Below are 11,818 nucleotides of genomic sequence, written 5' to 3'. Positions count from 1 at the left end.
TAGTCTGTGCTACCATGTGAAGCTGAGGTGGCAAACCACGGAATAAAAAACCAGGAAAATTAGAATTGCGAACGTGTTTCATCACGGCAAGCTTCTGGTAGATCTAGGAAATACTATTAAGGTAGAGATATTGAGTGAGTTTTACATTGCACTATAGATTGAGCTTCAAGCTGTAATTTTCGACTTTGTGAGCGGCGGCGGCCCTCATTTGATCCCTAGCAGCTTGCTGCGTAGGAGCAGGGCGGGCCCGCGCGACAGCGCCAAAAGGGTGTAAAAAAAGAAGAAGGAATTTTTGTTTCGAAGTTGTTCATTTAATATAATTCTAAGAGGAGGGTTCTGTAATTAAAGAAAATAGTATAATAGTAATGATATCTAGAGACGTGGCAGCATATCATGGCGTTCCACTAGGCTGACGCGTAAACGCATCGTGCATCTTGGATCGGACTGGAGAGCTTGCAAAGTTGGAATCCATGAGCTCCCTTCCTGTTTCGCCGCCTGATCATTCGTCCTGCACTTTCTTGGAGTCCAGAGTCTCCTCGGTGCCTCGCTTGCGTACAGGGGGTGATTCTATATCATTCAAACAGCTGCGTGCGAGTCGATTCCTTGGCGTCTTTGGTATTGCTGCTGTCATGGGTGGCAAATTCTCGGCATCGGCTAGCAGTTCTTCTTCTGATAACAACCCCATCAAAGGCACGCTGCTCCTTTTCTCTCACTAGTGCTTAGGACAAATTCGAGAATCTGGATGAGACTAATTATAGCAATTACGACAATCTGGAATTTGCATTTTGGGATATATGTGTTTCCATTTGTTGAGGTATTTGATGCAGCTGTACAATTGAAGTTGGCAGGAGAGAGAGAGAGAGAGAGAGAGAGAGAGAGAGAGAGGACGTTGAAAGGTCCTTGGGGCATTACAAATCGCTGCCAGTCTTCTCAAGAAGAAGTGATAATAATTTTGGAATGGCATCGTGCTTGTTTCCTATGTAATTGGGATTATGTGTGAAATGAAAATGGAATTTTCTAATAATATCAAGAACAAGTTGAATAAATTCAAAAGGCCTGCCCTGGAAGCTGAGAGAAGAAGAAGAAGAAGAAGAAGAAGAAGAGAGAGAGAGAGAGAAAGGGGGAGAAAAAAATGGGGACCAAAATAGCAAAAATCCACATCATTTGCCCTTTCTTAAACAGAAACACCTTTACTAAAGCCTTCCCTCCTCAGGGCAGGCCAAAAAGAATGAGAAGGTACTTTTATGTCATACACATGGACGTCTCCAGAAGGCCAAAAAGCCTATGAGACCAAAAAGAATGAAATCAGCATGAGAGTACACCACAATTGAGAATTAGAGTTGTCTATCACACCTCCACTGAACTACTACAAATACAGGAAAAAAAAAGCTCCATGTGTCGGGAGTGGATCGATCATTTCATGTCGTGTGTCTTGTATCTACGTCGTGTGTTATTCACGAGTACCCTGGGCTATATGTGGCTTCCAACGACATATCTGAGATCTACTACTAAGATCTGTGACTCCTCTCTATCGTGTGTACTTGAGGGTGGCGTCAGGCAGCTTGACGTTGCGATGTCACAAGGACAAGGGGCGAGTGCTCATTGGGCTTGTGACCAATCTCTTGCTGACCTATATACCTTGAAGCCCGGGTCATGGTTATGGCATCTCCATCTGCTTCTTCTCCTGCATCTTCTCCTGTGAAAAAGAAGTCTTTGATCTCTTGTTGTAGGGGGAAGTCTTGTGGTGGCAGGCACTGCTATCTTGACAAATCTTTGGTAGAAACTAGAAAGATGAAGGAATATGTTCTTCCAAAGTGTCGGACTTGGCCGTTCTAGATTAGCTTTAATTTTATTTGGAGCCATATGTATTCCTTCCTCTAGGCTGCTCGAGCAACTCGAAAACCCACTTCAAGTGCTCATGCTTAGTCTTACTGCTGAAGGTAAGAATACCATCCAAAAAGACTGCTATAATTTTGCTTGCATTAATGCGAGACGTTGGGTACTTATTTGTCATCTTATAAAGGGCATGCTAACCTATGCACAACTGCATAGATCTATCTTTCTTTCTTACTAAAAGAATTGGGGCTAAGGTACTCTGATAATGTCGCTCTGCTTCTTCCTGAACGGGAAGATACTTTGGAAACAAGAGCAGCTTCTGGAACTAACTCTATCCTATGATCTACTCCTCGCTTATGAGGTAAACGACCAGGAAGGTGGTCATGAAAAACATCATTGAATCTTTTCATTTTTCTTTTCAATTGATGCAAAGAACGTTGAGCAATAAAGAAAACATCACAAAGTAATCATGTTTGACCAAGTGCTCCAACTTCATTAGACTAACGAGAGGAGCGTCAAGAATACCATGTTTACCATGAAGGAGGATCAACTCTCAGTCCTTCTCAAAAGTGGGAATTATTCAAATAACTCCTTTGTAGTATAGTACTCAACCCAAAGAGCCATTCCATACCTAGGATTAACCAGTCTTGTCAAGCTGCATAATTTTGAAAAATTAAGAGTATCTTTATATCCTTGTACTTCCAAATTTCCCTTATTAATCATTGTGTCCCAGACATTTTTGTCTTGGCCCTTGGCAACGAGATCACACATTTATATGCACTAGGGCTCTTCATATTTTGAGTAAGTCAAGGACTTATGAGTGGCATGCTCTTCATCCTCATAAAAGACTTGGACTTCCTTGTATTGAGAGTGTTAAGGAATTGGCAGGATCTGTACACTATGAACTTGCTTCATTAGGTGTATACCCTTATCAAAAGGCTTTTATACCAGTTGTGGTTGATCAGGCAGCTTACGGCTATGTGATCTTTACATTAACATTTAAAACATAGCCGATTCTTCATTGCCCTTCTAATGTACATATACATACATACATACCATCCATCCATCATATGCATGCATGCATGTATGTATGGTATGTATGTATGTATGTATATGTATGTGTATGTGTATGCGTATGCGCGCGAGCACAGACGTGCACACGTACACGCGCACGCACACACACACATTTAGGTTGCATTTGAAAGAAGGTTTTTTATCTTGACAAATTTGAAAGACATGACTTTCAACTGGGGCTTTAGATTTTGCTATAGAATCATCATGGATCTGAGCTAATCGAACAGCCTCATGCAAAGTTGCATCTTTAATGGACTTCTACCGTATAGTCATCTTTAAAACCACGTATAAACGTCCTAATTTTATGACACTCAGTGAGGTCCAGTGACTTAAATCTTTGGACTTCCACCTTATAGTCATCTTTACGACCACGTATAAATGCCCTAATTTTATGAAGCTCAGTGAGGTCTTCTGACTTACGAATGGCCTCCTGATACCTGGCAACATATGGATTCGATGGGAACTTTTCCATACTTGGAGAATTCCATGCCTCCGAGGACTCTTTCTTGTTCATTGTTTGGAAGGAATTTCTTAATCTTTTCAAAATTCGCCAGGTAATAGGAACTTGCTTGCTATCATGCAAGGTCATCCACCACTTATAGGCTTTGTTACCAAGAGACAAACTTGCCTCAGTAAGCGCAATGGCTAGGACTGTCAACCTCAGTCAGCATCTTGAAATGAGGGAGGTGTTTGGGGATGTTCCAACTTCCAAGGGGGCTCTCTTTGCCCCATGAGGGCTGAAGGAGAGGGGTGCTTGATCTATGTACAGTAAATGACCGCATTGTGTCTCTGAAGTCCCTACAATCAAAGCTAATGAAAAAGGAGCCAGCTGTTTGATCCATTTAAAGCTATCTATTACAGCTCAAAAGATTCTGTCTAGCCAAATGGTTTACATGCTCTTTGGTAGGGTTTTCAGAACCCTAGCTAGGACTGTCAACCTACAGTGCTTAACTCGAGCTACTTTATTTGTGGAGAATCCCTATGCTTTACCATGTGGACACCTCTGTGCACTTCAGCAATCAAAGCTAGTGCTTATTTCCCCAGCACGAGTCTCTTGGAGGATGCATGTTTAGTTTTGGACGTTTGAAGCTCTTCATAGAGAATTGCTATTTCTGAAGTTCTCTGCAAGGTAGCAGCTGTCTCAGTCAGCATCTTGAAATTAGGGGAGGCTATCCTTCTAGGATCTAATGCAAAACTATGGATGGAAAAGAATTTGGCTTGAGGCTTGGTGCTTATGGCAACTATCAGGTCACTTCTCTACATGTATTTCATGCTAAAGTGTATGAGGGTAGGAGGCAGTAATAAACCTTTTCTATATATGTTTCTCTTGTTTGGGCATTGAAGCCACTCTAGGTGCCCAACGCTAATGTAGAAGATAATTTTTGTGATTGGCCTTCATGCAGCACTATACGTTCCCAACGTAATAACATTTCTTGAGTGACCTAACTCATATGAAGTCACTTGCTACGTGTGCTTCATATGAAGTCACTCACTACATGTGCTTCGTTTAACAGAGTCCAGGTTCCTCTGCTGGCCAGGAGAGCGGCCTTCATGACAGAGTGGGACCATGGTTTATGCCACAGGGCCTTCATGGCACGTCTACTCTCTGGATTGGCTATGCCAGCCTCACTTTGCAATAAATAAGTAAAATGGCTGTTTAGGAATATATCTGACGTTTCTCTGTAGATGTTTCTCATATCTTGCAAAACGAGTCCTTTCTATATGTTGAAGTGGGGGCAAAGTGTTTAGGGTAATTGCAAAATTTCTTTCATTAGTCCCCAATTAGCAATATATGCCACAGTGGAGAGATTGATCAAAATTATTGAAGGAAGAGCAAATCTACATAATTGTGTAAAATTTCTCCAATTATGTTTGTTCTTTTAGTTAGAGCAGACATGAACTTGTGTTCAACTTGTGAAGTTTTGGAAGATATTGTTGCCATGACAACAGCCTTCAGTGCACACCCATTTTTCTTGGATGCCCAGATGAAATGCAGTCTATTTTTTATCGCTGTTGTGGTTTGAAATGCTGTGTTTTAATGCTAGAGAGAGTGACATGTAGTCTATTTTTCTGTTGTGTTTGGAAATGGTGTGTTTCTATTGCTAGAGAGAGTATCCACTTTATGGGAGGGAGGTATATTTTAACAGGTGGAAGGAATATAAGAAAGCAAAGTGAAAAACAGAATACATAGATTTAGATGTTCATTTGGGATCGTGTTATTTGGGAGAGACTAAAATGAAATTGTTTAGACTTCACATCACAAGCAGTTGTAGCTTGAATGAAGAGATTTGGACTACTTTTTGATTAGCCGTCTCCTTTAGTGCTAGCCTTCATCATGGCTGAGTTTGCCCTTCACGATGACGTCAGTGGGGATGTCATAGTAGCTAGTCCCTGCTATGCGTGATGGAGTTTATGGTTTTCAATGTTATGAGTGACTATCGTGAGATTGAAACTGCACTGTTGTTGTGTTTTTAGAGGATGAGTTTGGGAATGTTCCTGGATTCATCTAGGTATATATACATAGATCATGTTGTTTAGGGGTTCACATTGGAGATTGTCTCTGAAGGCAATGACTGCCTGTTGCGGGTGGGAATGCATCTTGAGTATTGATTTCGAATTTTATTGCCAAATTTGAACAAACAGAAGGTGCAATTACTTCAAAGTTAAGTGAAGAAGAATGGGAGAAGCGTCTCACAAAGGAGCAATACATGATTACAAGGAAGAAGGGAACAGAGAGAGCTTTCAGTGGGTATGTGCACAGTACATAAGGCCTTTACTCACAGGTTGAATATGCCATGTTCATCTTCACTAAATTATTGCTGATACACTTACATTCATTGAATGGTTGCTTAATTGTTCTAGTGAATACTGGAATACAAAGACTCCTGGAATTTACGAGTGTAGATGTTGTGGCACACCTTTGTTTGAGTAAGTGTTTTTCACTTTTTCTGGGTTTGAGTAAGCATTGAAATTTTGTTGTGTTCATCATGCGTGCTTGCTTATGGAAAGATATAGACACTTATACCCGATGATGTGTGGGTACATCCATAGTGGCTGCTTTTATATAGACAGTACAGCAATCTGATTAACTTAGCTCAATCGCACACTGGATAAGTAGGATGCTACAGATTTATTTAATGCTTACCCACTTTGTGCTTGTTCCGTCTGCTTTTGCATTGCATTTTGAAAGGGTATCAGAGCTTAGGTCTCTATCTCAGACTCACCATTGTGCATAGTGTTTCGGTGTCAAGATGAACTATAGGAAGAGGGCTGGAAACTTGCCAGTTTTTGAGGTCTGGAAAGCTTGGACTTGGCAAGATGCTTCTTCTTGTCCAGAGAGTTCTGAACATGGAGTTCTCTTCTCATTTTAGTTTATGGAGGTTCTTCTATGAATCTCATGAGTGTTGTGATGTTGCATTGTGCTTCCCTATATGTAAGGACTTGACTGAGTGAGGTATCTAAAAGTGAGCTGCGCTCACTTTGGAGGTTGGACAATCAGAAGATGCAAGGTTCTAACTGTGGACTCTCTGCTAGAAGCAACCATAGAGGAGGACATTGGAGCAATAAACCAGACTCAAGTGGTGGATTCTCTGGTAATACAGGGGGAAGAGTTCAATCAGATGCAAAGCTACCACATGGCAAGTCCTCCAAGGCAAGAGTCAGTCTAACTACGCAAGTGAGAATCGTGAATGTAAGGAATCCCCAAACCCATATATAATCACTTATTTCTTGCCATTGTTTTGTCATGCAATGAGCCAAGGGATACATCGTACATTGATAGTGGTGCGTCAAGTACAAACTACAAATAAGAACTAGTATTCCAGTTGAGGATTATTGATGATGGATAAGGAGCAAGTAGTTGGTGGAACTCTAACTGTGAGGTGTGAATGAGTAATATCAATAACAATGCTCAATGGTGAGATCAGATCTATCAGCACTGTACAATATGTGCTGCATAATCTACTACCTATTGGATCTATTAAGATCAACATATCAAGATAGAGCTTTACAAAGATAAATGATTTTTGATAGACCTGAAAGAAGAGTGTAAGGTTGTTGCCGATGATAACGGTGTTGAAGACAACACACTCCACATGTTGACCAATCTCGTCTCGCTTCCTCTTTGGCCTCTGTAAAATCTCCGCTTGCAGCAATCGGTTGGCTTCAACCTCGTCCAACGAATGTCGTAGTAGTATTTACCCCGAGTATGATTTGGCATGCAGATGGTAAGATGGGTGGCAAGTGGCCATGCTATCTGTTAATGTTTCCCTAGGGGTTTTTCTTTAGAAAACGAATGCACCTTTGCATGCATGTGATTTTATCTTGAGAGCAATTTTGTTTTCTTACAAATTATCTAAAAATCGTATTTGAGGGTGCTATCTGTGTATTTGGTCTCATTACAGCTCTAAAACCAAGTTTGATAGTGGCACGGGTTGGCCCTCGTACCACTCACCGATTGCAAATAATGTGAAATCAGAAACGGATTGGTCTATTCCTTTTATGCCACGAACAGAGGTGTTATGTGCGAATTGTGATGCTCACTTAGGTCATGTCTTTGATGATGGACCTGCTCCAACAGGCAAGCGCTATTGTATCAACAGGTTAGTGTTCCTTTCCCATCTCACCCTTGCAATTAATCTTAATGGCAAAGAAATGCACTTACACAGATACAACTTTAAAACATTCTCCGATACTTCATGCATTTCTCAACTTCTGAAGATAGAAGCATACAGGATCACAAAACATCTAAGAGAACATGCGACTTCTGAGTTGTTATTATGGGTATATACTGAAAAATCAGAGCGTTACAAAACAGCAGAATGGAGTAATTTTGCTCAAGATAACATATCCATTGCCGCAAATTGATGAGCCTCTAGATCAGCCATATCATGCTCAACTACCGTCTTAAAGATATTTGGATCATGGATATTTTCTACTCAATATTTGTGAAAGTAGATGTGGGTGCTGTGTTTTGTGGTAGTTCCTTTGGGTTAAAACAGTATCCTTATGCAATTGCAGATAATATTTTCAGCCTCAGCTGCTAGTCAAACAGATTTGAATTTTAGATTTGTCGTACTACCTCCGTGGCACTTCTAGATCCCTAATCCTTCGTGCTCCTCGCCGAGTTTCAGTAGATTCTGTCACTGTGTCGTGATTCCTGCTCCTTGCTTCCCTTGAAGACAGCCAAGGATGCAGCCCCTTCCTGAGCCATGTCTGCAGCTTCAGCCCCACTGGATCTCCTGGAAGAAGGCCCAAATCTCTGTTTCTCTGCTGCTCCAGTCTGCTCTTGATTGCTGCTTGCAGTGGATGAGATATGAGCCCCCCAAAGGGCTCCTTTAATAGGGGCTGAGATCCCCTAAATTAGCGGACTGGGCAGCCCTAATGGATCGACCCAGTAAACCGACCCACCAGCCCATATTTGGGACCGTTGGGGACCTGACTTGGGTCTGTGAGCTGGCCGACCTGGTTGGTCAGCCAACCAACTAGTCTGGGCCCTATAAAAGGACAAGTGGCCTGCCCATTTCCTTGCTGTTCCTGGCCCCTTCAGTGCCCTGCACTTGTCCCTCTCTGGCCAACCTGTTCCAGGCCTTCTCCATGGCCTGTGAAAGACCCTGATCAGCTCCTGCAGCTCAGTACAGCCTGCTCCAGGCCTCTGTACAGGCCTGTACTGCTGCTGAAATCACCTGCCACATCATCGCACTACTCCACCTTTCTCCTTTGTGCTGCCCATGTGGCAGCACCATTAACCCTAATTCTACATCCCCCATGCTCTTCTCATATAAGGGCTTACAAATGGGGAGGCCCGATGCCAACTCATCGATGAAGATGATCCATTGGCTCCCATGTTGAAGCCCTTTGGAGAATCCGGTGTCGATGTTGATTCCCAGCTTTTGAACCAATGGCTCCTGCTCTTCCAGGTCCGGTCCCACACAAGCAAACCATCTTGGTACAGAAGTCCATTCAAGATAGCACCTGATGGCACCACCACCTTTAATCACGTTCCCGCCTTTGAACTCGAGCAATCTAGATGCCACCATCTTCCCACCGTCCCCCTCATAATGAGTGAACAGCCTGGAGTCTTCTAGGCACCATGCTCTCATGGTCTATTTCAACCCGTCCTCCCTCTGGCAAGGTCTGCTACAAAAAAACCATCTTGAGAAATGATATCCCAAGAATATCTCTAGATAACCTGAACCATGAGCTCCCAATGAGCTCTCAAGCAAGTTAGGAAGGCACATTCCTTCCAATCTTGTATTTCTTGAGACACATGAAGAGTGGATTCTTCCCACCATAGTACGCTATAAAGGCTCAAATCAATTACATAAAGTACATACCAGAACGTTGTCCATCCTATATGCTTGCTCTGAAAGCAAACCATGCACCTCATAGAGGCACATTCAACTGCCCTATGTATTCCTGTAATGGCCCCTTCTGAACCACAGCATCCATCTGACCTTGAAACCCTAGGCCACTCCATGGAATCCTTCCGTTGTCAATACTATCAGCTAAGCATCTGGAAGAGTCCAAGCACTCAATGCCATCCTTCATCTTCACAAAAGTTTCCCACTCCTCGTCTGCCCACATCTCAATACCAGACATTCTCACTGTGACTTCTAGCTCTCAATATCTTACCTTAGTAACACACGGCTGAACCCGGCGGAAGTGCTGCGCAAAGTGATCACTAATCAACGAGCCCTGAAGGGCTCCCTTTTATAGGCCCCAAGGGGACCTCTAAAATAGGGACCAGTCAATCCTAATAGCCTACTCCGCCAGCCAACCTTGGGTCTGTAAAACCCGACGTCTGTTTCTGACCCACCTGGCCACGTGGCAGTCTGCCACTGGCCCAGGCTCTTTCGGACCGGTCCCGGTTCCAGGCCTTGGTCTGGCTCAGATTCGACGCAGATCTGCTCCGGATTCCCCGCTTCTTCTGGATCTGTTCCTGCCCTGAAACCTCTGCTCCAGCTCCATACAGTCACCTGCAACCCTCCCGGGCTGCTGACGACTTGTTTTAGGCTGGCATTCCTCTGCAGAACTGTCCCTCCTTCTGCTTGCCATGTAGCCAGGTTCTGTCCTCCAGAGAAGCTCCAACTTGCCAGGTACTCTTCTGGTTGTGCCAATGGCAGCCTATGTGCTGTCCATATGGCCATCCTGTTTCTTTCCTTTTCTTTGTTTCCTTGCTGCCCACATGGCAGCCCATGTGCTGTCCATGTGGCAGCCTTGCTCTCTCAGTTAGATCTGCCCATGTGGCAATCTCAAACACTGTCCACATGTCAGTTACCCTAACCAGGTCCACCTCCCCCTTGCACTCCTCATCTAGGGGCTCAAAGATGGGAGGTGATCATCTATACTCCAACACTAATGAAAGAGATTTGTAGTATCCACAGGTTGATCACCTCCCTCATAACAAATTTAGATGTTTTAGATAGCACCATCCACAATTAGACTATGGCAACATCTAGGGAATGGGTTATGCCCTTGACCACAATCCCGGGGATACAAAAGGACCAGTGCCAGTTTAGGGTTTTGTGTCCTTGAGTTTGTGTCCATGTCCTGAGCAGATGTCATTGGTTGCTTGTCAGCACTCTAGAGGTTAGTTTTTTTATTGTTGGGTGGGACACCAGTGCTCTTATAATAGATAGAACTACTCACGTTTGCATGGAATATGAAGTGCAATAATTAACACTATTCAATTCTGTAGGAAATCAAAATTAGACCGACACTTAATTTCTATGGGCTTGCTGTCCAGACTTCAGTTGCCAGCCTCCCATTTATATAATATGCAGACTCATGATCAAATATACTGCAATCTCCTTCCTTGACAAAACTACTGCAAACACTATCTCATTTGCACTTTCCCTCTATGCAATCTCCTCTCTCTGCATACTAGGGCCCAGGACAAATCGTCGGGCTGGACCCCCCCGAAGGCTTTATTCATGAAGAGAGAATCTGTTACAAAGAGTTCAGCGTGAAGCTGTCTGATACAAAAATTCATATATTACAAGAGCTTCAAGCTCATTTCAAATTGGCAACATGCCACTTGTCTAAAATCTAGGCTAAGTCCTATTACATGCCACTAAGGGCAACTCTGGAGTCTTCGAAGCACTTGGTCACGTGAACCATCTCCTAGATGCTTGTTAGGCTCCGTAGCACATAGGAAAATAACCCTTCCTAGTACCTGCAACAATTAATTAAAGCTCACCACCATGGCACCCATTAATTGTTAGCGCTTTGCATGCAAATAACACACTGTGGACTAATTCTAGTCATGGTGGGCGTCCCCACTGAACACATGTGCACATATAACAAATATATATAAATATATTTATTCTCTGTTTGACCGGAGTCAACACTCTTGATTATAATTAAGAGGCTTTGACCAAGGGTCTAGGCGCCTTAATTATAATCAAGTCTCTCCAACTGAAGTTGGCACATCTTGGTTAACCGTAGTTAACCCTCTTGGCGCATGCCAAGTCTCGTTGACCGAAGTCAACACTCTCTGACCGTAGTCAGCTCTGTGGTTCTCTGGTTAACCGCAAGGAACTCTTTGACCATAATTAACACACATGAAAACTCTTTAATTATGATCAAATAAATGGTCAACTGTACTTTGACTTAGGATATTTACATTGTGGTGACATATACCATAATTCATTCAAGTGCCCCTTCTCACAAAAGGGAAGAAAAAGAGGGGGAAGTATGGGAGTTTTAGCCATAAATAAAGTCTCAAGAATGTTCCCGAACACCACCTGTAGCATGATTTTTTGTAAAGGATTAAAAGTCTCGCAAGAGTCTATATTTCGTTTATTACCTGATTTCAAAGTGTGCTAATTTGATTTTTTTATCTTTTTATGTTTAGTGCATCTCTGAGTTTGAAGTCCAGATGATGAGTATGGAGGAAGGACCAGCT

The 11,818-nt window shown here is 42.9% G+C and overlaps 1 protein-coding gene across 2 annotated transcripts in view; it reads left to right on the top strand.

The window, feature by feature from the left end:
* The first annotated feature begins 298 nt into the window (after positions 1-298).
* MSRB1 (methionine sulfoxide reductase B 1) overlaps positions 299-11,818 on the top strand; it is an 11,937-nt gene continuing 417 nt past the window's right edge. Inside the window, exons 1-5 of one of the 2 annotated variants that reach the window (XM_087375362.1) lie at positions 299-690; positions 5,554-5,659; positions 5,773-5,838; positions 6,448-6,601; positions 7,314-7,450. In XM_087375362.1, coding sequence (XP_087231488.1) covers positions 471-690; positions 5,554-5,659; positions 5,773-5,838; positions 6,448-6,601; positions 7,314-7,319 — 552 coding nt within the window. In that variant the 5' untranslated portion in view covers positions 299-470 and the 3' untranslated portion in view covers positions 7,320-7,450. Of the gene's footprint in view, positions 691-5,553; positions 5,660-5,772; positions 5,839-6,447; positions 6,602-7,313; positions 7,512-11,767 lie in introns of those variants that run through there. The other variant, XM_087375361.1, reaches the window with a different exon arrangement.

This window comes from Dipteris shenzhenensis, chromosome 5 (genome assembly GCF_047967505.1).
Source record: "Dipteris shenzhenensis isolate YYH24624 ecotype China chromosome 5, Dip_SZ_1.0, whole genome shotgun sequence".
NCBI classification, from domain to species: Eukaryota; Viridiplantae; Streptophyta; class Polypodiopsida; order Gleicheniales; family Dipteridaceae; genus Dipteris; species Dipteris shenzhenensis.
Note: the sequence above shows the minus strand (reverse complement) of the source record. Positions and strands in the feature narration are given on the sequence as shown.